Raw genomic sequence first — 25,651 nt, 5'->3', positions numbered from 1 at the left:
GTTAATTTCAAATATTTATTTTGAAATATAGATTAGGTGCTCTTCTTTTTATAGCAGGAAGTAAAGGGACTGGACAAGGCTTTGCCTATAGCTGAAAACATCCTGGAAATGAGCGAACGCTTCCTTGGTTTCTTCTTGGTGGAGCATACACTCTCTGTTCGGCAGGATTGTTGATCATTGACAATTGCTGGGGAAAAAATGTAAACATAACATTTTCTTTAACTGACCCTAGTTAGTGTGAAGAATTAGTATTGCATTATTATTATTTAAATTGTAATATTCTACATAATTTACAAATGTCGGGCAGCAGGTAGCCTAGCAGTCTCAATCCGCCTATTTAACGCAGAAGTGTTACATAGGCCCCCCCAGGGCTTAGACTGTTTAGTGCCAAAAAGAAGGGGATAAAAACATGCAAAAATATTATACATATAAATAAATATATATTTCGTCAACTTTCTTATATCTCTCAGATTTAGGACAGACAATTCAGTTCCATGTAGTGAATCTGTTATTCAATGCGTTTGTATGGGCAAATAGCAGTAAGGCCGATACAAACCCCTCGGCCCAGACAGGGCTTAGACTCTTGTGGGTTAAAAAGCATGATCATTACAAAGGTGCAACTCGTGCTGGAGGCAATAAAAGGCCACGCTAAAATGTGCAGTTTTATCACACCACACAACGCCACAGATGTCTCAGAGACAGAGACTGAGAAAATAGGAGCAGGAAAAACGCTGGTTGACTTGTTTTGAGGGAGCGTGCAATTGCCATGCTGACGCAGGAATGTCCACCAGAGCTGTGGCCAGAGAATTGGATGTTTATTTCTTTACCATAAGCCGCCTTCAATGTCTTTTTAGAGAATTTGGCAGTATGTCCAACCGGCCTCACAACCACAGACCAAGTATATGGCGTCGTGTTGGCTGTAGGGTTATGGTGTTGGGCAGGCATAATCTACGGACAACGAACACAATTGCATTTTATCAATGGCAATTTGAATGCACAGAGATACCGTCACGAGATCCTTAGGCCCATTGTCGTGCCATTCATCTGCCGCCATGCATGGCCCCATGTCGAAAGGCCTGCATACTCACCAGACATGTCAACCATTTAGCATGTTTGTGATGCTCTGGATTGACGTGTACAACAGCGTTTCCAGTTCCCACCAATATTCAACAACTTTGCACAGCTATTGAAGAGGAGTGGGACAACATTCCATAGGCCACAATCAACAGCCTGATCAACTCTATGCGAAGGAGAAGTGTCACGCTGCATGAGGAAAATGGTGGTCACACCAGATACTGACTGGTTTTCTGATCCACGCCCCTACCTTTTTTTAAGGTATCTGTGACGAACAGATGCATATCTGTATTCCCAGTCATGTGAAATCCATAGATAAGGGCCTAATGAACGTATTTCAATTGACTGATTTCCATATATGAACTGTAACTCAATAAAATCTTTGAAATTGTTGCATGTTGCGTTTATATTTTTGTTCAGTACACATTTGAGTGTATTGACTTACCTGTTTTCACTGACGGCAGGGTCTGGTTCTGGGAAGGTGTTGGAGTGCAGTGGTTCTTCTTGTTGACCTTCTTTGTACACTGGGTAACAAACAGTCATTTATACAGTAGGAGAAATTGCACACAAAGGGTATCAGTGTTTACCATCATACTGTACGTAATGAATAAAAATAATCTTAAAAATGTGTATTTTGATGACATTATGTACCTTTTGGTTGAGTCCACAGAGAGCGCTGAATCTTCCTCTCTTCTTTTCCTTTCTACAAGTTGTTGGAAGCCCAGAATTACCTACCTCGTCACTGCCAAGTACATTGTGTGATGACAACTGTGTCATGGAGGGAGGTGAAGAGCTAGCCTCATTGCATTTAGCTAGTAGTTCCCTAGTTAATGATTTGACCAGGGCATCGTCAAATGCATAATCCGTTGACTTCATTGCAACCTGGAGCATCTTCTCTGACCCAAATTCTTGAAGAAGCCCCTTGTAGACAGCCTTGAAAATCTTTTTGATTTTCAGATTCTGGGGGTAGGCTTGAGTTGGTTCAAGGCCTGAGGTGCCACAGAACTCAGACAGAATCCTCTTTGTAAGAACTCTTGATGTTTCACCAATGTCAGAGGATTCCAGTAATGTGAAAGGGGTGATCATTGACAGCAATCTAACAATCAGTAAAAGTACCAAAGAGGTCATCATTGCTAGTGGAGTCAAATGATGCATGTTGTATCAGAGTCCATGGCTGATGGAGTTGATGGATGCACAGAGACACTAGACATCTCCAGATCTTTGTTGTCCATCTTAGTTGTCCACCTCTCCTAAAACTTGAATATCCACAGTTCCACCGTTGTGTGTGCTGCTGCCAGACAGAGAGGGTCTAGGCAATGATTTGGAACTAGACTGACGGCAAGTGGTCATGAGAGCCGGTCTGTCAGAGTCAAGTGTTCCAGCATCAGTTGGGGACAACCCATTGATTATGTTCATCAACTCTGATAATTCTTCTGATGAATTGGAGGCCACAGAACAGGTATCCATGACCTGATTGACCATTATATTGGTGAAAAGGCTCTTTGTGTCAAAGTAAACCTGTGAGGAACTAACGGAGATGGCAGAAGAGCTCGGCATAAGCCAACTTGTTTCCTGCAGAGAATCATCAGAGATGATAGTTTGGCAGAAATCGGATCCTTGTGATGGGGGAAAGCCAGAAGACAATCTGCTGTAGCAGATGTTTTATTGACTCCGTAGCAAAGGAGTATACAAGGTCAGATGGAAACTCCCTGGATTCTTCAGAAGCATTCAATCCTGTCTTCAGCTTCAAAAGAATAGAGTCAGACACGCTCTTGCCAGCTGGCACAAAAAGAGCCTGTGGGGTGTTGTGACTTTTTATGAGCTCATAAACTTTGTCAGTGAGCTCATGTGAGAAGTTCTGAAGACCGTCCCTGGGGCTGAGTCTCGCAAGTCTCTTGTAAAAGAAGTGACATCATCTGCAGTGGCTATGTGTTCCGTATCTTTCTCTTGGAATGGACCTCCATAAACAGTGTCAACTATGGCAGAGATGGTTTGCCTTGTGTAATTTGTTGACCCTTGTGAATGAGTTGAGGAGTCACTCATATCAATGACCGAACTCCTAATGATAGGACAATAGATTTCAACAGGCCACTCATTGGGACTGGAGTGCCGGGAAGAGAATTTGTAAAATCACTCTGGGACCCTCTGGTCATGGCAGAGGTGATGGACAGGGAGGACTTTGAGGGAGGATGGCCGGTGTATCTCGTGTCCATCAGTTCTCACCATGTCAACATCCTCCAACATGGAGCCCACGATGGAACGAGTCAAGAGGCCTTTTCTCTGAGGTGCTCATCCTCTCTGACATAGACACTCTCCTCTGGATTGTCATCAGAGTCTGACTAATTAAGGCTTTGGAATAATTTACCATGCTGGTCTGGCTGCCTTCATGTTCACTGTAAGTCATTTGTGTAGAAGTAGCTGTTCTGCATATGGATTCGGCATGTTTGGGGGCCTCAACCACATTGTCTAGGAGGACCGGTTGTTGCTGGGCAAAAAAACTCCTTGACCTTGATGAACACATTGTTGAACAGGTTTACAGTGCCTGACCAAATGATCTTTCCTTTCACATTGGCCCCGTTCTGAACACTGACAGGAAGGGTTGAAGCTGACAGGGATCTCTCTAAACTGGCCAGACACTGAAGCATCAGACATTTTAGTGATCTGGGGGAAGCTATTAAGGTCTTTAGTGATGCTTATGATGATGTTGGATTGCTGCAGAATTGGTGTGCAGAGAAGAGGTGAACAAAGGTGGAGTTCCACTCTTCTGAAGGATTTTGACATCTCTATCATCACCATCGTTACTGGACTCTGCACAAATGTCTGCACTTCTACCATCAAGGCTGGTATTTACAATGCCAATTAACCCTGATTGAAGGATCCCACCAGCCATATGTGAGGCTTTAGTTTGAAACTCCTCAGTACATAGTTTGTCAAAGGCTGTGGATTTAAGACTTCTAGAGGATGCCTCCTCCTCATCATTGTTGATCTCACCCATGCAAATTGTCCTGTGTATTGACAGCATAGTCATCAACAGATAAATATGATTTGGAGGCGGCAAGGACGTCAATCTGAGAAACAACGGCATCCAAAAGCTTGGACAGGTCTTCTGTATCTCCTTTTAGGCTAGAGAGGCATTCCTCCATGGATTCCGCAGAGTGATACACAGTGAGGATCTGACTAATGACCTCCTTGGTACAGGTTTGAAGGTCCGCTTGGATTTCAAGAGAATCCCTATTACAAGTCACCTGAGAATCTAAACTTTCACTAGGAGCCTGTTTGAGAGTCTCATCATGTATTGGTGTAACACCATCGATGACCTTTACAGAGTCTTGGCAGGGAGTGAGAAAACGCCTCAGCATTTCTCGAAATCTATGATATATAATACGAGCAGCATGAAGGGTGCTCACTTTTGAAATTCTGAAATTTTCAGAGTGATGTGCCTGCATGGACTGAACAATAGTCTCCACATCTGTTACAAAAGTGTCCAGCAATTTAGATGCTTCAGAGTCTCCCAGTAAGCTGGTTTGTAAAGGGGTTGACAGATCTCAGAGCTTCGCTCACTGCCTTTCTAGCCTTTGTCTGGAAAGACACACTGGAGAGTTTCTTCATATTTATAATTGGAAGACTCAGGGTAGATTCACTGTTGGTGGTGCTGTCCTGCAGACCAAGTGGAAAAGTGAGATGGGAGAGACATTGTTCACTGTCTAACAACTCAGATGGTGAGGGGGAACACGAACTGGTGAAATCATTCAAGTCAGACATGATGCCATCCACAAATAGAATGGCCTCCAGAGACTCTTCAGAATCACACTCTCCAACAGAAGATGAGAACTTCTCCATCACCTCAGTCTTATACAAGACAAGAACCTGGCTGGCAATCGCTTTTGTGGTGTCAAGGAGGACTTGGTCTTGCAAATACTTTTTGAGAGCCAAGAGAGGTTTTGGGGTCTCACTTTGTCCTTTTTGTTCATTCATAGATGAGGGGGTTATTAAAAGTGGTTTACAAGAAATGGAGTCCGATGTGTCAGCCTCACCATTACTGGAATGACCGATGTCTAGGCACAAAGTTGGAACGATTGTGAAATAATCTTTTGTGCTCTCCACAAATGTACTTGCGAGATACCCTTTTTCTGGACAGGTAAGAATCCTCTTCAGCGTATTTTTCATGTCGTAGTAACAGCCAACAGTGTAAGACCAGATCTTACTCTGATGGTTTTCAAGAAGGATCTGCTCACTCTGTGCAGGAGAGCAGGATGCCCTGATAGACTGGGTAAGATTGTCCATGTCTGAAACAAAGGTACTTACCAACTCAGAGGCCTCAGGGTCAATCATAAGGTCACTGATCTCACCTATCCGAGGAGTTGGACAAGATGATGTAGTGCCAGAACAACATGATGTACAACCCCTGAATCTTTTAACAATCTCCCGGATCGATTCAGTGGCCTTGGTCTGAAACTCCTCAGTGAGTAGTCTATCCATACTTTGTGTTGACAGACGAAGACTAGATTTGGCACCTTTGATATTGAGGTTGCTCTCTCCTTGTTTTAGCATCTCCTCTGGACTTTTACAAGCTTCAAGCATCTTCATATGGTCAGCAACAACACAAAGCAGTTCCCTCTTGTCGGGGGTCATTTTCTTCCTTATTGCTGAAGTTCAAAACAGTGCCACTGAGGGCTGTCATGACCTGTCCTGTTAAATGTGTCATATCCACCTCAACACCATCCTCTCTGAGAACAACAATCTGCTCAACACTCTTCCCATTAATATACATCTGAAGTATGTTGGAAACGCCAGACACCATCTCCTCGACAACCTTGGTTCTGGAGACACCACCACTGGCAAAAATAACAGGGGACATTCGCCCAGAGACGGGAGTTTGGATGGCCACAGAGATTATGGAATTGACCTTCTTTGACACTTCTCCAACAATAAACCGGGATAGACTTTGAGTGTCTACCTGGTCCTCTCTTTGGATACAGAGGACATTGTTCAGCGACTCTTTGAAGGAATCCTGGACACCAGTGAGGAGACTGTCCTCAGTAATCCCAAAAAAGTCCCTGAGTGGCTCAGATGATATAGACTCACCATCTCCCTGAGTATTTGGCAACACTGTCTGAGACCTTTGAGAATACAAAGCAAACAATACAGCATTCCATATTCAATAGTAGACACGGTAGTGACATTAATACATCATTCAGTAATCAGTTAAACTGGTCATTAAGAGTAAACTGTTATACAGATAACAAAACATATTTTCACAAATGGGTTATGAATAGTTAGGTGAAACCGGTTTCTTTAGGAATGACTGAACATACCCATTACGTGAGGAGCTTGATTTGGCCGTGCAACACCTTGAGGATTTGCTGCTGCCTCTCTTGCGAACCTTCAGGTTTGTGCTAGAGGATCTCTCTGATTCTGTCAGAGACTTGCCGGATACTGGAGACACATGGCTGTATATCCGTACAAAACGGAAAATTGCAGGGATGATGACCTCCAGGATGGCCTCAGATACAAACCGCACAATCTCCAGGCACATCTCTGCAAGCAATGCCCTCATCACCTGTAGGACCGAAACAGTGTAGGTAGATTACTCATAGCCGGGCTCTGAAACCAAGCTCCTCGAAGAGATACCAACAATCTCACATATGTTCATGAGAATCATGAAAGTGGCATACATTGGAAAGCATGAAAAGCAGTAGGCTACTAAAAAGCTCTTTGAATGAAACTGTTTGTGATAATGTGGATGATACTGTAGATAGATAAAAGGCTTGTATCTAATATTCTTGAAACATCTATTAATATATCTATGAATCATTTTCAGGGTTAAGGGACTTACAGGGTCCATCCTGCCAATGCTTAACTGCCTCCATTGCCTATAGGAGATAATTTGATGTTTTTAGCACCAAAAAGCAACACACACAATTTATAAAATCCTCCGGATGACATTGCATTCAAATACTACAATAGAAGTTTGGACATACTCCTCAGTAAGTTTTTCCAGAAACCGGATGATAATCGGGTTGAAGGCATCCGGATCGATTGGCGGGAGGTCAAGAGCCCTGGTCTGACAGGCCCTGGAGACACACTCACTTAGGATCTTCTCATTAGATTGTCCCTGGTGAGATGTCCCCTGAACTGCCATCGCAGAGAATTCCACAGATGTAGAGGGACCTGTGTGCAAAGCAGCATTCACCAAGGTAAAGAAGTCAGAAAACATGTAACCTTCTGAGGCAAATATGTATTAGCCAACTTTGTGAAGTTAAGTAGCCAAGAAAGTATAACATGTGCACTCTGCTATTAGTCCTCTGCTCAATAGATGTCCATACTAAATTACATTTACATGCAAAAGGATTACATTCAGTGAAATTAGAGTTTCATTTATGACCTGCATCAGTGATCTGCTCCACTTTGTTTCTCTTGGTCCTCTTGGCCTAAAAAGACAATACAGTCAATGATATACACGCAGATACTGTATGAAGCCATTCCAATACAGCCCTTTGAGTAGAGCAAGGGTAAGACTGATTGCAGGGCTGTCCCCGACAAAAAAAAATATTGTCGACCGAGAGTCATCCTTTTCTAATGTTAAAATGTATTTTTCCATATCAGACACAGCCTATGTGTTTGAATACAATCACCTACATAGGCACTGAGCTTGGCTGATGCTTTAAGCACACTGTTTAATTAAATAATTAAGACACACAAATGACTCAAGAAAGAGCCCGATGGTGACACTGTATTAAAAGAAATGACAGCGAGTGCCTGTGTGACAGGTGCACATTGTCTCGCTCTCCTCCCTACTGCAGCGAAAAGGCACCACATAACAGCAACTGTTTATTGTGCTGTCCATGCTGAAGACGCAATATCATTTCAGCCATTTAGTTTCTTCCTTACAGTTCTGGAAACGTCTTCTTTACAGTTCTGGAAACTTCTTCTTTACAGTTCTGGAAACTTCTTCTTTACAGTTCTGGAAACTTTAGAGTGTTTTCTATCCTAATCCGACAATTATATGCATATTCTAGTTTCTGGGGCTGAGAAATAGGCCGTTTCAAATGGGTATGTTTTTTTAGCCAAAAACGAAAAATACTGCCCCCTACGCGCAAAAGGTTAAGCAAATGTTAAGAAATACCAGTCTGTTCTAACGACTAAAAATGATAAAGCCATTATTACAGCATAGCAAATATTAAAAACAGCCGAATCTGTGAAATTGCTTAATTCAACATTTTGCCGGTGCATGAGGCTTGGTGCTCAGTAGTCTATGCGGTCCCAATAATAACAGTGGAGAAGATGGAGGGAACCATTACCTCATACGTGAAGAAATGGCTGGGTGTCCCACGATGCCTGAGTAACATCGGCCTCTATGGCAAAGGGGTCCTTGAACTACCTCTTACAAGTCTAACGGAGGAGTACAAGTGCTCTAAAGTAAGACTTCAGATGACATTGAAGGACTCCAAAGACCAGACCATTAGCAAGGCTGCACCTCCCCTACAAACTGGACGGAAATGGACATCATCCAAGGCTGTGCAGCAAGCAACATCAGCCCTGAGACACCAAGACATTGTGGGGAATATCCAGCATGGAAGAGGAGGCTTTGGCCTGGCAGCAAGCAAACCAACATTCCATAAGGCAACAACATCTGAACGCAGGAAGCTGGTGGTCGAGGAGGTGCGCAGACAGGAGGAGACTGCAAGAAGTGCAAAGGCTGTCTCTCTTGCTAAACAAGGGCAATGGACGCGGTGGGAAGGCCTGGAGAGGAGAAATATCAACTGGAGTGAGCTTTGGCAAATGGAGGCAAGCAACATCAGCTTCATCATAAGAGCTGTTTATGATGTGCTTCCATCACCAAAAAATCTACATCAATGTTATGGCAAGGACTCGACCTGCCCCCTCTGCCCAGCTCCAGCGACTCTCAGGCATATAATGACAGGTTGCAAGACCAGCCTCTCACAAGGCCGCTACACCTGGAGGCACAATCAGGTCCTCAAGAGCCTGGCTACAGCACTTGAGACCAAGAGGAGTGCAACCAATTCATTACCTCCAAAAACAAGCAATCCCGTCAAAACAACAACATTCATCCGGGAGGGACAGAAAAGGCCCAAGTATCCTCCTATGAAGCCAGAAACTGGACACCTAGCCATGGCCCGGGACTGGAAGATCCTTGTCGATATTGGCCAGCAACTAATTTTTCCATCTGAGATTGCTTCTACCAACCTTAGGCCAGACATGGTACTCTGGTCCCCTTCACGAAAGGCTGTGTACATCATAGAGCTCACAGTCCCGTGGGAAAACTCTGTTGAAGAGGCCTACGAACGTAAGAAACTGCGTTACACAGAGTTGGCAGGAGACGCAACTCAGCGTGGCTGGAATGCAAAAGTCTGGCCAGTTGAAGTGGGATGCAGAGGATTCGTGGCTTCTTCCACCATCAGGTTGCTGAAAGAACTTGGAATCCATGGACAGGCTCTGCGGCAGACCGTCAGAGCAGTTTCTCAAGCAGCTGAAAGAGGCGGCCAGTGGATCTGGATCAAACGGAAGGACCCTTGCTGGGCTATAACTTCATGACCCCCCACCCCCACCTGAGAACCCAATTCAGATCCCTCCAACTTGAGGAGGGTATATGAGGTATGCGGTCAGCTGTAGGGCTGGCTCAGGGAAGAGGACGCCCCTGCCTTGCATAGTCCCGTGGGACATCTTAATTGGGCATGGGACACAAGCTAAGGCTTGATCACCCTTTAGCTGGCCACCTTTGATGAGGGTGTTTAGTGATTAAAGGCCGAAACACCCACTGATTCGAAGGCACACTACTGAGGATGTGTCCCAAAATTGACATCTTAACCCAGTCTAAGAAATAAACCTCCCATGCCACTCTGTCAACATCACGGCAAATCTCATGTGAGTGCATTCCATCTATTGGCACAATGGACAGTTTTTAACATCTCGTCCCGTGTTTCATTTCTTCTGCGACACAACGTAGAGGTCTTGACTCTCTCAATTCCACTCGCGTCTTTAAATGCACATAGGAGAACTTTAGCCTATTCTCAATGCATTTAAGGAGGCGAGTGGACAGATTGAGAACTGGCCCTTGATTTCCTATTGTATGGGAGGGAGAAAATGCATAGGGAATAATGGCCTTTCTTCTCTAGGTGTCTGTCAGAAGGACTCTTCCAGACATCCAAACCATCCCCAAACAGCCCACTGGGGGCCCGAAAGCAAGGAGCGGCAACTTCCGGAGGGGAGCTGAGGTTTATATATTTCAGTTTCTGTAATTTCACTACAAAATGACAGGATGGCGCTAAACAATGTGCGTTTGTTGACAATTTTGTTTAATTCATGTTTCCATTTCCTGAGACAGGCTGTTGCTTCAGGATACAAAATGACAGTCGTCTTTAGTCCTAGCAAGAATGTCATGAATGTGGATGAGGTCCAAAGAAAGGGCTATGCAATAGCCAACACTCCCACACGGCTGGTGTTAAGAAGCCCTCATAATGCAGAGGAGACATACCTCCAGAATGTAAGCTGACCTCCATGAACTGGGTCATGTTTAGTAGAGCAAACATTTGGAAACGGTGGCCCTACCTGAACTCTGCAACATATTGTTAATACGGTGTGTCCTACTGAACACGGCCCTGGTGTGGTTGCCCCCTGAACAGGTAGCTGGGGTTCCGATGCGGGTGCTCTCAACCTCAACCTTCTTTGAGCAGAAGTGGCTGGTTACTCGAGTAGATGCCACGGCTGTTTGTCCAACACCAGGTTGAGTGTGAAATAATTTAAGAGCCTATAAGCCCAGTTCTTAATTGGCTCCAGACAAGACATTCATGTAGTGTTCAGTTGGGAAAATGTTTTGGTGAACTTTTTCCAAATAATGGCACAGTTTTCAGTTGCAAAATGTTCTGTTTTGATGTGCACTTGGCTTCTTGTGTCACTGCAGAGGCAGTGGCCTTTACTCCAGAAGTGATCACCTGGTACATGCCCAAGCACATAGACCCACTTTTCTCCTCTGATGCCTTCACCATGTTGGAGGTGTACATGGGAATTGACGCTAAGAGGCTGGACACTGAAGAAATGGCTGCCAGAAACTACTCGGTTTTAGTCACAGAGGCTCATATTATTGTTGAAATTCCGGTGGGGGCGGTTGGCGGCTACTTCAAGGTCAGCATTGGATGAGTAAAATGTTCCTGTTTAATTTCAAAGTCTTATTTGTAGAGCCCTTTATAGTATAGCAGTTGTCAATGCTTTGCAGTAACCCTTTACCATCTCTCATGGGTAAACTCCTTGTCTTGTGTAAAACGTTTCTTATTGAGCAATTGTTTGCTTAACCAGGCTAATATACAATGGTTTGCAAAATTGTGAGAATTTTGCATAAAATTACACTTAAACATACTCTACCTCTTGTCTTTGCAGTTTGTCCTTTAGCCGCTTGAAATTTCAGACCAAATATCCACACTAAAGTATTGTTTACCTGACTTTTTAGGGAGGCGGTAGCTTTGCCACTGTCAACTGAATGCAAGCAACACTCGGCTGCTGTTTACATATTGCGCAAGTGTTTACTTTGCGTGTCAGTTGCTTTGAAAATGCACACCGCCAGAAATGCAAGTTGACAACCATACACCTACCAGCTTTCTAAAGTCTGGTAACCAATACTTTCCTTTGGATATTGTGTCTTAAATTACGAGTGGCAAAGACAAGTGGTAGAATAATTGTATTTAACATTCTGGCTTTTAAGGACCGTTTACCTGTTTTTGCACTCAAATTGTATATTACAGCCTGACTGCATCACTCGTCTCCCTTACAGAGCCATATTCAGGATGACCAGTACTTTGTCACTTACACCATTGAGCCCATGCTTGAGTTGCTGTGGATCGAGGAGGTTGCACACGAGAACACCAGCTATAAAGTCCTCTTCCCTATCACAACACCTCCGATGGCCAGGCCTCCACAAGTTCGCAACTGTGAGTCTGGTTTAGTTAAATAGTGCCTATGGTAATTTGGGATGTCTGGGTTGTTCGTTAGGCACAAAACAGAAAATGTACTGAAACGGGGAGGCAATACCTGGACTTACCCAATAACAAATGTCAATTTTCAACTTCCATTGTACCGCATTTCAAAATGGTTTCCTTTGTTTGCCAATGAACAGACACGCCCTTAGACACAGTTCCTGAGCAGGCAGTGTTTGTGCTTGAGTTGGGGACCTTCAACCTTGATGTGGAGCTGCTGAACATCACCTTTCCCACCATGGTGCTAACTGTTGCAGAGTGCAACGCCAGGGGCTTCAATGTTCAAGAGCAGAGATCCCCGGACAACACCTTGAAGACCTTCAGGATGGAGGTGCCCTTCTCAGACCCGGTGGTCTTTAAGGAGGTGTGTTTCTGTTAAATGCAAAGCCACACGCAGTGATTTGTTCATGCCCTAATAAGTGGGCCACCAACAAAATATAAATAATGGCACAAATGTACTTTGTATCCCTCATTTACTCAAGTGTTTCCATTATTTTGGCAGTTGTATGCATTTGATTTAGAGGAATGAGGGCAACATTACTATAAGTATATAGTTTGTTTTAATAGTCCCCATATGTACTTAGTTGTCACTTGATGTTGAATAGAGTTCTGTTGCAACAATGCTGACCAATGCTTTTAACTTCACTACAGAGAAGGGCGGAACAAGGTGTCACAACCTTCACGCTTCAGCTGATCTACGGCCTGGTCATCTTTCCAGAGTACGCTCCTTTCTCTCACTCTGCCGTTGTGGACGCTGTACTGCTGGACATTGGTATGCCTCTGGACTACGCCAAACTACTGTTGAATGGTTTCCTCTCGTTAATGATTGCCCTGAAGGGAAATTGGCAGTGAAAGACCAACTAGCCATACTGTAGGGTTTTCCTATGCGGTCTTTCTACAAAGAAAATGTTAAGCTTTAGAGTATTTGGACCCAGTTTCCCTGTTCCTGATTTGCCAGGATTGTGTTTATTCAGTCCCACCGTAGCAAAACATTTTGCAATCTAAACAAGGGTTTCTTCTTGGACCAGTTCAAGTAGTACCTTCCTGTTTTTTGTGCTTAAATAATGAACACAACCCTGTTTGTCCTTGCAGTGCCACCCTCAGTCACTGGCAACTGTGATCAGGAGAACTTCCACATCACTGTGGACTACAGGAACCAAGAGCCCTTTTTTGTGGTCTTGGTTGGCAAGCGGCTGCTTAACCATGAGTTTGCTCAACAGTATTTAACAGAGGGCGACACAGACTTCACCATCACGTTGCCCTTCTCTTCGCCGGACGCAGTGTTTGAGGTACGACGCTCTCCCAAAACATGTTAACCTAAATTGCTGCAGCTAGCCTTGCATTCCTTACCCTGTATACATGCATACAATATTGGACTAATGAACTCTCCCATTGGTTCCCAGTCGGTTCACTCGTCCTCTGTCAGGAGCAGACTGGATGTGGCTCTGTTGAATCCTTACAACAACATGACCATCAAATACTTTTCCCTGGCTTGCAGCTTCCTCAAAACGCTGACTGGTTGGTTCTCAAACAATTACTTACGATAAATTGTCGTTTAACATGGTTACCAAACCTGGGTTCCTTGCAAATACCGTGAGTCTAAATGGTAGTGCCAGATGGGCATGGTTTGCATTTTTGGTGCTATTCCATTGGTTCAAGCTCAATAAGTGTAACAAATACAGAACCCAGGTCTGATGGCTACCTGTCTTTTGCTCTCCCACCTCCAAGAGTGTTTCTCTAACGGAACGATGACTGCGCTGGCAGTGAAGGTGGAGTCTGCTCCCGGTCTGAACCCCGGTCAGCTGACCCTGAGCGACCCCGCCTGTGGTCCCACCTACAGTGACGATCGCTTCGCCTACTTCCACTTCACTGTGAACTCCTGTGGCACCACCAGGAAGGTAAAATGACTATTATCCTGAGGTGATGGGTACTGTGTATTTATGGACTGTTTGCTTCTGTAGGCTGTAATAAGCAATTCCCCTCTACTACATAGTTTATCAACAATGTCATGCTGTATGAGAACAAAATCTCCTTGCCAGATGAACTTGAGGTGAAGCTGAATGCCACGACGTCTTCAGAGGAGGAATATCAGTAAGTGCATTACGCATCACAATTGTAGCTATTAGCTTTCATAAGGTTCATTTTTCTTCATCCATTGCTCAATACTTTGTATACAGGGAAAATGTGCCTCTACTACCAGTGTCCACTCCACTGCTTGACGTTTCCCCTATTGAAGTTGCTCACATCCCTTTTTTAGGTTAAAGGTTTCCTGCTACTATGTGGCCAACATCACTCGCACATTGGCCTTTCTGACCAGGCCGCGTGACAACGAGCCTTTTGCCGAGACTGGGACTGGTCGACTAATGGTCAGAATGAGACTCGCTCAGGGTAAGCGTGCACAAATTCAGAATTTCAACTTGACCCCTAGCCTCTAAAAGAATCTTGGAAGGTCTTCTTTACAAAACCATTCCCAAAAATGTAAGCCTTGTGATATATTACTCTTGCGTTCTGAGATCTACAGGTGTGGCTATTTGTCAGAAGCCTCTAGTGGGGGGTGGATAGTGTTGGCTATAAATGGCTTGTGTTCATTGGGGCACAACAGATATGATAAACGAGCATTTCTTAATGGACAAGTTCAGATGGTGCCCACTGAACACGACCCCCGGTTGTCTTGTTCTGTGTTCCAGACGCCTCGTATAACACGTTCCACCAGGAGGAGGACTATCCAGTGGTGAGGTACCTTAGACAGCCTCTGCACTTTGAGGTGGAGCTGACCACGTCCTCTGATCCCAAGGTAGCGCTGGTGCTTGACCACTGCTGGGCCACCCTCAACGAGGACCGTGACTCCCGACCCCGGTGGAATCTCATCATTAATGGGTAACATGTTGTTTTTGGGCCTAAACAAGTGTTATTCCACAGGTGTGGTTCCTGAGTAATTAGCAACCTATCATGCTTGGCAGGCCATTTACTTTGGCTACCGTGGCTATGCCCCCATCCATAGGTCGAGTGGTCACAATGCTTAAAAACGATGTGAGCCATGTGTGGTCTGTCACAGATCTCCACCCAATTTCACATGCTTGTTATCACTGAGTGGTCCCTGCAGCGTATCATTGGAACGGAACGTATGCTGCATCCATCGACTCTAAACCGCGTTGTCTGAAATCATCTAAACGATGTTGTGGTGTTGAGAAATGAAGTTCTTCACAACTTTATTCCAGCTTTGCTTGTAAAATATATCAATGTTAACGTTATCATCTAGTCTAAATAACAGGTTGACTTGTTTTACAGTATGATGCGGTACAAGGGAGCCATGTAAATCTAGTATAGAAAGTATGGCAGCCATGTTTGTCAAGCAAGAACTCCTAGAATGCTGTTCACTGCGCCCGTTGCCTGAGATCTTAACTTAGTTTGGCCACTTCAGCACGTGATAATGTTTGTACTTGTTACGGCGTACACATGACAAGTAGTTTACAGGTAACTATACAAAACGCCAATTGTTGTCACCTAGCACGAAAGCTAAACAGAGTTGCAAGATATAGCACAATCCATTATTGGGGGGTTAAGTCCTTGGGGGAAGGTATTGTGAAGAGGATGATGCAGGAAATATTACTAAGAACTGGGAATTTATCAACAATAAATGGTGAGGCAGACAGTTTTTCTAAGCTATATACCCCTGGAAAGGGAGGTCTGATCTGGCAACCCTGAGGTACCATAGTTTACACTCTGATGCCATGTTCAAATCAACTGACGACTTCAGTGCATTAATGACAATGGGGGTACTCCAGTTGAGATCACCATAAGTCTGACAGACGCTTACGTGATAACCCGACTGCATTGTATGGTGTTAGCTCATATTCAGTACCACCTTCAAGTGTTATACACATGTGTCCATTACAATCTAGGCAAGAATCAGAAAGCATGAATAAAACGCTAAGTACATTATACTTATGGTACGATGCAGTAGAAACGACAACCCGTGACACAGAAAATAAGGCACTTTAATAGGAATACACGCATGTCCACAGTTATTTGTAAGGAACACAATAAATGTTCAAGGACTTTATACTTGATCTGGGGAAGTGCTTGGGCTTTCTTTTGAAGGAAAGTTTGTCCGGCTCATTAAATTCTCAAATGGAAATGATCTGCAACAGTGAAATGGGCTACATTTGTGAATGAATGAGGCAAAATTAGAAGTTGAAACGGCCTCTAGAAAATTAGCAGGTAGTGTGCCTTGGTCTGAGGTCAGCGCGGGTTAAATGTCCACATGTTGGAACGGTGAGTGCATTCTGACATCACGCGCATAAAATCAACTCCCACTGGGGCGACTGTTGAAGATATTTGGAACTTGTGTGTGAAAGGTTAATGTTGGCATTACCTACACCTTTTTACTCAATGTTATCCTTTTGGTTTGCTACAGTTCAGTGTTGTGCCAAGCTGATGGTCAGTCGAATGGAAATCAAGAGCGGCTGGCAAGCTTGGCTTGCCTTTCCGATTGGTTTCATACAACTGCTTTTAACACTGACTGAATAGTTGTTGGTTTTGGGTTGAATTCAGGCACAAGTGACCTCTTGTGTTTAAAACAGTTATTGCACTAAACCTAAAGGATGGTTCAGATGCCTGTGCAGCATGGATGTTTGAAACTGAATAGGATCAGTTGACAGGATCCCCAGAAGTTGATGCCGCTTTCAATGGAATTTCCTGTCCTAGAGGAATGCGCTAATTGGAAGTTGCTAAACATGAACAAATACCACAGTCAAGTGTAGCAGCATCTTGCTAACCTTATTTAGCTAGCTAATGATCATATTTAAAAAAAATGTTACCACATTTTTTTATTTGGGTGAGCACTTTGCCACAGATGGACATGCTGGCCTAATTTTTATCTCAAGAATTTAAATTGGGTTACTATAGAAAAGATGACTTCTTTTTCCTACCTTGTAATGGGCTACAATGACTTTGCCCATGATTATGCACGCTGCAAATGACACTTTATTTTGCGGGTGCCTTTTCAGTATCTGGCTGCATGTTACACCAAGCAGTGTAGTGAAGCAACTTTATTTGTCAAAACCGTTCATTTGGGGGATCGGGTTTGCTTTGAAATCATGCAATTTTACAATTTTTATGAATTGGTATCAACCTAAATTTGGCCATGTGGACACGGCGTAACTGTTTATTAAATCAGCAATGTCATAGCAGTTTTAAAAAAACAGGCTGAAATGTTTTGTATATCATAGGAAAAGACACTACATTCACATGGCTGTGCACAAAATGGGTTCAGATTTGTCACTTCAGCTGCAACTTACTATCGTCTGTCAGCTCAAGTGATTTGTACTGGTGTGGGTGTTTCTCTTAATGTAACGTCTTCAGATTTCACACATTCCTTTTTGCTAATATCTGGCAGTTAAACCGTAAAGGATAAACCTCCCAAAGATGCAAATTAAAAAAGTAGGCCTAAACTGTCAATGCGTAGGTTACTTTGTATAGTAGAGCTGCGCCCTTCACAGAAGTCCTCCATGTGACTCCGATGCCGTGGGTGTGGAATTTATTTTGTGACCAATTTTTCTCCAACAGCGGAAGAATTGCTCTGGCGCATTGCATGAAATTCTTGTTTAAAATGAAGTACTTGTGTTGCAAAATATGATTGCCTTGTTGATGATACCGACTGTCTATTCGGCAACTTTGGTTAAACCACGATCAATATTCTGGTCAGACTACAGGCGACCTTTCTGGATCATTTAGAATTTTAAGAACCATTTAGAGGGACATCTCACCTCATGTCAAACATGTATATTCTATTCCATTGACATCTGTCATTTAACAAGCCATTGCAGTAGAGCAAAATAAATATTGTTGACGGAAAGCCCAATTTCTGTTCTTTAAAATAAAATAAAAACGTAGGATTTGGGGTGCCGAGGAAGCGGTTTTAAAGTTACCGTCTCCCGACTTCAACTCTAGACGGTAGAAATCTATTAAATTGATAGTCAACTTATTAACTTTACATCGTATCCTCCTTCCAGCCTTATGATTCAGTACTATACAAGTTGGTTTAATTGAATTACTAGCTAACTAAATAACACAGGCTAAACACACAGGTGACACAATGACAGCTTGTTACAAGGTTTCTCTTCACACCCCCCACCGTTCCGTAAGGGACGCTTATCATTGATACATTTTTGAACACACGAACCGGCACCAGCTTGGAGTACAGGCATGAATGTATTTGTGGAAAGGTAGGTGGTTGGTCTTCTCTCTGATTGGCTACATGAGGTCAATGTTGTTGGTTGTCCGTGGCTCCAATGACTAGTCTTGAACAGAACTACAGGATGGATTTTCCTTTCACACGTTCTGGAAGATAGGCTAATCAACCCTGTCGCTGATTCCTCAGTGGGTGATGAGTAGGATGGTTTGGATGTGGTAGCAGAAGTGTCTTAGTTAATTGTCTAGGTTAGGAAAGTTCCAAACGTCTAGCTTGCGCCTCACGGTTTTCTGGTCTAATGTTACTTTCTGTTACCATTCCTTTTATGCACTCAGAGATTAGCTATAGAAAATGAATGTCATATTGGTTTTTATTTTGTGATTTTTACTAGAAACGTGCTTACTCTACAGGTAGGACGTCTCTAGCCTTTACATTGTATATGAAATATGTTTTTTCAAGACAAAGGTGATTGTTGGGTAAAGCCTGTTATCAAAAACATTCCTTTAGTTCATACTGGAGGGGGAGAAAGAACCCACTTCTGCTGTAAATTGATCTGATCCTCACAGGACAGTCATGACACCACCACAAGACTTCGTACACAAGGCGGTTGGGGTTTGCAGCGTTTTCTTGTTCATAACTTAGTCCCTCTCTCTCTACACTGGCAGCTGTGAGAACCCCGAGGATCCATACCGTGTGGTCTTCCACCCGGTAGAAGTTGACGCCAGGGTCCACTTCCCCTCTCACGTCAAACGCTTTGAGGTCTATATGTTTTCCTTCGCCGAGGATGCGGTTGAGCAGAGTGGCCAGGTAACAAAGTTCACCCAACAATCTTTATTCTTTAATTTTGTGTGAGTGGCAATCATCCCTTTAAAAAAAAATAATAATAATAACTGACACCATCAAATCTTTGATTCCTAGGTCTTTGTCCATTGTGATGTGGTCATCTGTGATGCCAGTAGTCCCACTGGCGGCCCCTGTAGTGGACAATGTGTGAATCAGGACAACCTGAAAAGAGGTAGGTCTTGTTTTATGCTTTTCAGACCCTGGCAGACCATAACTGAACTAATAGGTTCGCTCTCTCTCTCAACAGGTCAACGACATGTCAAAGACTTCTTTGAGGAGCGTCATGTATATGTTTCTTCTGGATACATTCTTTGGGTGTAATGTATTGTTCTAACATGTCAAATAAAGTGTTCTATATAAAACAATCCTAACCGTTGGAGCTACCTTAACACCATGTCGTAGGCTTGTCATCTGACATGTATCAATCAACCCTTTTGTAAGCATGGAACTCAACCATCCACCGGAGGGAGATAAGTGTTGCACACCAATTTCCCGTCTAGGACAAACAATGGGTGACGAAACAAAAGCTTTCCGTTGTCCAGTAGGATGAACTGACTCAATGTTATAGCAGATGGTGGTTTGCCAAAGTGAAACCAGCAGGGCTGTGGTTGGATGCAGTGTTGGTAATTTTCAACTGAAATTACAACTTTCCTTGATACCTCTCACTAGCTTGGTTTCCATCCAATATGGACATTTCTTCTTCAATGATATGCATGTCAATCTCTCATGGCTTAAATGGGAAGAGCATGACTTCATCGCTACTTGTTTGTGTAAGAAGTGTTGACAAGCTGAATGTACCGAGCTGTCTGTTTTAAACTCGCGCACAGCTCGGACACCCATGCATTCCCCACAAGACATCTCTTCACAATCTCCAAGTCCGATCTACGAAGGTAGAGCCATGAATACGTTGCAATCTATTCCGCATCAGGATAAGATTTCAACACACACCGTACGGAACAGCGGGGACTGAAGACACTCCTTAAAGTTGCGAGCTTGCACCGTGGGACGGTTTCATTGCTCCAGACCACCACAAGGGGAGTTTGCGCAATCATTATGCATTTGGGTCCCAAAGACTAATTTTGACACGAGCCACCCTTGCCTTGTGGTGCTCAACGAAGATTGCTGACAAAACAGATGGAAGTTGTCTTAACGAGTCAAGCAAATGTACAATTTGAGAGGAATGTTAATGTAGAGACGTGGCTATATATATATATATATATATATATATATATAAAATTTTTTTTTGTCAAAGTTCAATTACGAAAATCTCTTTAGCTTGTGTTAGGAGAATGAATTTGTAATTTGTCTTTCAGGGACTATTGAGAACCAACAAACCAGGATGTTGTCTTGTGAAACAGTGGCTGTAAAGCATCTAGCTGGCTAAAGCATTGACTGCACAATTGTAAGCTTGCCTTGCAATGCAGCTAAAGTAACATGGCTAGCTATTTACTTGCTTGAGTCGGATTAAAAATAACTGTTGCCGCTCTGGGTATGGACCCTAAAACGTAGTTCTGAACTAATATTCATACCAATCAATGAACCTCAAGTCTGAATGGCATTAATGAAGCCTAGAGTAGAATATACCTTTATTGTGCCAAGGATGCAAGACCTATATACACATGTATTTTAGTTAATACCACGTATGAGATTCCCATCTTGTATCCTGTACATTGAATATATTCACCAATCATGTACTCTTCCTTGGCAAATAAAGGTGTGGTTCTGGTATGACAGACACTTTCAGTCATATCAAACGATGCGGTGTCTGCATGTATGTATTACAATTGTACACTTCAAAAGTGTTTACTGCTCCTGGGATATCAATGATTACACATTGTAACTATACAATAGACTAAACATGATTGATTTGTAATTCATATATATACAGGAAAAAAACATATGCATTATAATTCCATTAATCTGAGGACACAGGATAGTATTTCAACCAGTGGAGAATGTGAAACACTTTACTGAAAGAAGTGCATTTTATAATATTATACGAGTTCAATCTTGGGCGGGCAGGTGGGTAGAGCGTTGGACTAGTAACCAGAAGGTCGCAAGATCAAATCCCTGAGCTGAGAAGGTAAAAATCTGCCCCTGAACAAGGCAGTTCCTAGGCCGTCATTCTTATCTGACATGCCTAGTTAAAGGGTAACTACACCCCAAAATCGATATGTCTTAATTGGTTTCCTGCTATATTGGCACAGATACATAGATGAGTCTTATCTTCTTATGGCTTCTTATTATCTTCTTGTCCAGAGGTGCCCAGAGTAAAATGCCTGCTACTCAGTCCCAGAAGCTAAGATATGCATATATTAGTATATTTTGATAGAAAACCCTCAAGGTTCTAACACCGTTTGAATGATGTCTGTGAGTATAACAGAACACATATTGCAGGCAAAAACCTGAGAAAAAAATCCAACCAGGAAGTGGGAAATCTGAGGTTGTTCGTTTTTCAACTCATTCCCTATTGAAGACAGTGGGATATTGGTCATGTTGCACTTCCTAGATGTCAACAGGCTTTAGAACCTTGTTTGATGCTTCTACTGTGAGGTGAGGGCGAATGAGAGGGGAATGAGTCAGAGGTCTGGCAGAATGCCTTGAGCTCGATCACATGAGAGCGAGCTCTGTTCCATCGCAATTCTACAGACAAAGGAATTCTCCGGTTGGAGCATTATTGAAGATTTATTTTAACAACATCCTAAAGATTGATTCTATACATTGTTTGACATGTTTCTACGGACTGTAATGGAACTTTTTGACATTTCGTCTGCTCCTAATGAACACGCTTCGTGAGATTGGATTTGTTTACAAAACTTCAACTTGCATTTCTTTGGGGGACCGCACAGCCCTCTGTGCTCGCCAGAGGTAGCCTGACTGCCATTAGGTACCGAGATGAGATCCTCAGACCCCTTGTGAGACCATATGCTGGTGTGGTTGGCCCTGGGTTCCTCCTAATGCAAGACAATGCTAGACCTCATGTGGCTGGAGTGTGTCAGCAGTTCCTGCAAGAGGAAGGTCCCGGGTTTCGGAATTTGTATTTGTTCTTTCTTCATGCTCTGCCTTCAAGGGAACTATCCACAGCTTTGTTTGTGGGCCTCAATGGTGTGTGCTACGCTGCTCCTCTGAAAGTAAGTAATGTCTTGCATTTTCATCTGACATTGTGACATCAGTATTACATGAGAGTTGCTTGTCATTGTTACATGACAGTTTCTTGTCATTGTTTACACGACAGTAGGTTGTCGTAAGACAAGGCTGCATGAAGTGTGAACTGGAGTTTTCTTGGATCCATAAAACAATGTGATTTTGGAGCATGCGGGCATCGATCCCACTACCTCACGAATGCAAAGTATTTGAGCTAATTCCCCAGCCGTTTGGAATTGCCACAAGAAGCAACCAAGAGGGTCCAGTCTTGTCAGGCTATGCTGTTGGTGGACTTGTTAGTTTGCGCTCCAGCACTTGCAGAGGCTCGGTGCATCTCAACAATTGTGCTCTGTAGCCAGCGGCTGGTTAGCTCAGTTGGTTAGAGTGTGTGATACGCTGCTCTCTGAAAGTAAGTAATGTCTTCTTTCTCATCTGACATTGTGACATCAGTATTACATGAGAGTTGCTTGTCATTGTTAAATGACAGTTTCTTGTCATTGTTTACATGACAGTATGTTGTCGTAAGACAAGGCTGCATGAAGTGTGAACTGGAGTTTTCTTGGATCCATAAAACAATGTGATTTTGGAGCATGCGGGCATCGATCCCACTACCTCACGCATGCAAAGTATTTGAGCTAATTCCCCAGCCGTTTGGAAATTCCGCAAGAAGCAACCAAGAGGGTCCAGTCTTGTCAGGCTATGCTGTTGGTTGACTTGTTAGTTTACTCGCCAGCACTTGCAGAGGCTCGGTGCATCTCAACAATTGCGCCCAATTGATAGTTCCCGGTTAGCTAAGTTGGTTAGAGCGTGGTGCTAATAATGCCAAGGTCATGAGTTCGATCCCCGTACTGGCTATGATGTACTTTTTGACTGTCAAAATTGTGAGTCACATGCATGTGAATTGTCAAGGTTGCCACAGAATTGAATTTAGTGAATTGCCAAAATAGCTCAGTTGGGAGAGCGTTAGACTGAAGATCTAAAGGTCCCTGGTTCAATCCCGGGTTTCGGCATTTGTATTTGTTCTTTCTTTCTGCTCTGGCTTCAAGGAAACTATCCACAGCTTTGTTTGTGGGCCTCAATGGTGTGTGCTACGCTCATCCTCTGAAAGTAAGTAATGTCTTGCTTTTTCATCTGACATTTTGACATCAGTGTTACAGGAAAGTTGCTTGTCATTGTTACATGACAGTAGGTTGTCGTAGGACAAGGCTGCATGAAGTGTGAACTGGAGCTTTCTTGGATCCATAAAACAATGTGATTTTGGAGCATGCGGGCATCGATCCCACTACCTCACGAATGCAAAGTATTTGAGCTAATTCCCCAGCCGTTTGGAAATTCCACAAGAAGCAACCAAGAGGGTCCAGTCTTGTCAGGCTATGCTGTTGGTTGACTTGTTAGTTTACTCGCCAGCACTTGCAGAGGCTCGGTGCATCTCAACAATTGCGCCCAATTGATAGTTCACGTTTAGCTCAGTTGGTTAGAGCGTGGTGCTAATAACACCAAGGTCATGGGTTCGATCCCCGTACTGGCTATGATGTACTTTTTGACTGTCAAAATTGTGAGTCACATGCATGTGAATTGTCAAGGGTGCCACAGAATTTAATTTAGTGAATTGCCGAAATAGCTCAGTTGGGAGAGCGTTAGACTGAAGATCTAAAGGTCCCTGGTTCGATCCCGGGTTTCGGCATTTGTATTTGTTCTTTCTTTCTGCTCTGGCTTCAAGGAAACTATCCACAGCTTTGTTTGTGGGCCTCAATGGCGTGTGCTACGCTGCTCCTCTGAAAGTAAGTAATGTCTTGCTTTTTCATCTGACATTTTGACATCAGTGTTACAGGAAAGTTGCTTGTCATTGTTACATGACAGTAGGTTGTCGTAGGACAAGGCTGCATGAAGTGTGAACTGGAGCTTTCTTGGATCCATAAAACAATGTGATTTTGGAGCATGCGGGCATCGATCCCACTACCTCACGAATGCAAAGTATTTGAGCTAATTCCCCAGCCGTTTGGAAATTCCACAAGAAGCAACCAAGAGGGTCCAGTCTTGTCAGGCTATGCTGTTGGTTGACTTGTTAGTTTACTCGCCAGCACTTGCAGAGGCTCGGTGCATCTCAACAATTGCGCCCAATTGATAGTTCACGTTTAGCTCAGTTGGTTAGAGCGTGGTGCTAATAACACCAAGGTCATGGGTTCGATCCCCGTACTGGCTATGATGTACTTTTTGACTGTCAAAATTGTGAGTCACATGCATGTGAATTGTCAAGGGTGCCACAGAATTTAATTTAGTGAATTGCCGAAATAGCTCAGTTGGGAGAGCGTTAGACTGAAGATCTAAAGGTCCCTGGTTCGATCCCGGGTTTCGGCATTTGTATTTGTTCTTTCTTTCTGCTCTGGCTTCAAGGAAACTATCCACAGCTTTGTTTGTGGGCCTCAATGGCGTGTGCTACGCTGCTCCTCTGAAAGTAAGTAATGTCTTGCTTTTTCATCTGACATTTTGACATCAGTGTTACAGGAAAGTTGCTTGTCATTGTTACATGACAGTAGGTTGTCGTAGGACAAGGCTGCATGAAGTGTGAACTGGAGCTTTCTTGGATCCACAAAAAAATGTGTTTTTGGGGAATGCGGGCATCGATCCCAATACTTATAGCATGCTAAGCAAACACAATACCAATTGATCAAATTCCCCAGCTGTTTGGAATTGCCACAAGGAGCAACTAAGAGTGTCCAGTCTTGTCAGTCTATGCTGTTGGTGGACTTGTTAGTTTGCGCTCCAGCACTTGCAGAGGCTCGGTGCATCTCAACAATTGTGCTCTGTAGCCAGCGGCTGGTTAGCTCAGTTGGTTAGAGTGTGTGATACGCTGCTCTCTGAAAGTAAGTAATGTCTTCTTTCTCATCTGACATTGTGACATCAGTATTACATGAGAGTTGCTTGTCATTGTTAAATGACAGTTTCTTGTCATTGTTTACATGACAGTAGGTTGTCGTAAGACAAGGCTGCATGAAGTGTGAACTGGAGTTTTCTTGGATCCATAAAACAATGTGATTTTGGAGCATGCGGGCATCGATCCCACTACCTCACGCATGCAAAGTATTTGAGCTAATTCCCCAGCCGTTTGGAAATTCCGCAAGAAGCAACCAAGAGGGTCCAGTCTTGTCAGGCTATGCTGTTGGTTGACTTGTTAGTTTACGCTCCAGCACTTGCAGAGGCTCGGTGCATCTCAACAATTGCATCCAATAGCTAGTGGCCGGTTAGCTCAGTTGGTTAGAGCGTGGTGCTAATAACGCCAAGGTCATGAGTTCGATCCCCGTACTGGCTATGATGTAATTTTTGACTGTCAAAATTGTGAGTCACATGCATGTGATTGTCAAGGTTGCCACAGAATTGAATTTAGTGAATTGCCGAAATAGCTCAGTTG

General features: G+C 43.5%; 1 protein-coding gene, 1 long non-coding RNA gene and 4 other non-coding genes across 6 annotated transcripts; 5 read left to right on the top strand and 1 right to left on the bottom strand.

The window, feature by feature from the left end:
* Positions 1 to 6,583: 6,583 nt before the first annotated feature.
* On the bottom strand, positions 6,584 to 7,242 carry LOC116367821 (uncharacterized). The gene is made up of 3 exons (XR_004208464.1): positions 7,056 to 7,242; positions 6,911 to 6,947; positions 6,584 to 6,634 (listed from the first exon to the last, which is right to left on the bottom strand). It is a non-coding gene; the product is annotated as an uncharacterized LOC116367821 (long non-coding RNA).
* A 3,292-nt stretch (positions 7,243 to 10,534) lies between these two features.
* LOC116367822 (zona pellucida sperm-binding protein 4-like) lies at positions 10,535 to 19,469 on the top strand. The gene is made up of 16 exons (XM_031819012.1): positions 10,535 to 10,579; positions 10,719 to 10,818; positions 10,997 to 11,217; positions 11,861 to 12,017; positions 12,203 to 12,246; positions 12,382 to 12,426; positions 12,714 to 12,834; positions 13,155 to 13,351; positions 13,466 to 13,580; positions 13,791 to 13,960; positions 14,056 to 14,153; positions 14,320 to 14,450; positions 14,750 to 14,939; positions 18,921 to 19,062; positions 19,174 to 19,270; positions 19,346 to 19,469. Exons 2-16 carry the CDS (start codon positions 10,734 to 10,736, stop codon positions 19,417 to 19,419), a joined length of 1,887 nt encoding a protein of 628 aa, XP_031674872.1. The 5' UTR covers positions 10,535 to 10,579; positions 10,719 to 10,733; the 3' UTR covers positions 19,420 to 19,469.
* Positions 19,470 to 23,179: 3,710 nt separating this feature from the next.
* trnaf-gaa (transfer RNA phenylalanine (anticodon GAA)) lies at positions 23,180 to 23,252 on the top strand. The gene has a single exon. It is a non-coding gene; the product is annotated as a tRNA-Phe (tRNA).
* A 601-nt stretch (positions 23,253 to 23,853) lies between these two features.
* trnaf-gaa (transfer RNA phenylalanine (anticodon GAA)) lies at positions 23,854 to 23,926 on the top strand. Its single transcript has one exon. It is a non-coding gene; the product is annotated as a tRNA-Phe (tRNA).
* A 601-nt stretch (positions 23,927 to 24,527) lies between these two features.
* Positions 24,528 to 24,600, top strand: trnaf-gaa (transfer RNA phenylalanine (anticodon GAA)). Its single transcript has one exon. It is a non-coding gene; the product is annotated as a tRNA-Phe (tRNA).
* An 878-nt stretch (positions 24,601 to 25,478) lies between these two features.
* Positions 25,479 to 25,552, top strand: trnai-aau (transfer RNA isoleucine (anticodon AAU)). The gene has a single exon. It is a non-coding gene; the product is annotated as a tRNA-Ile (tRNA).
* Positions 25,553 to 25,651: the final 99 nt, after the last annotated feature.

The sequence above is a fragment of the Oncorhynchus kisutch genome, unplaced genomic scaffold (assembly GCF_002021735.2).
Source record: "Oncorhynchus kisutch isolate 150728-3 unplaced genomic scaffold, Okis_V2 scaffold1777, whole genome shotgun sequence".
Classification (NCBI taxonomy): Eukaryota; Metazoa; Chordata; class Actinopteri; order Salmoniformes; family Salmonidae; genus Oncorhynchus; species Oncorhynchus kisutch.
Note: the sequence above shows the minus strand (reverse complement) of the source record. Positions and strands in the feature narration are given on the sequence as shown.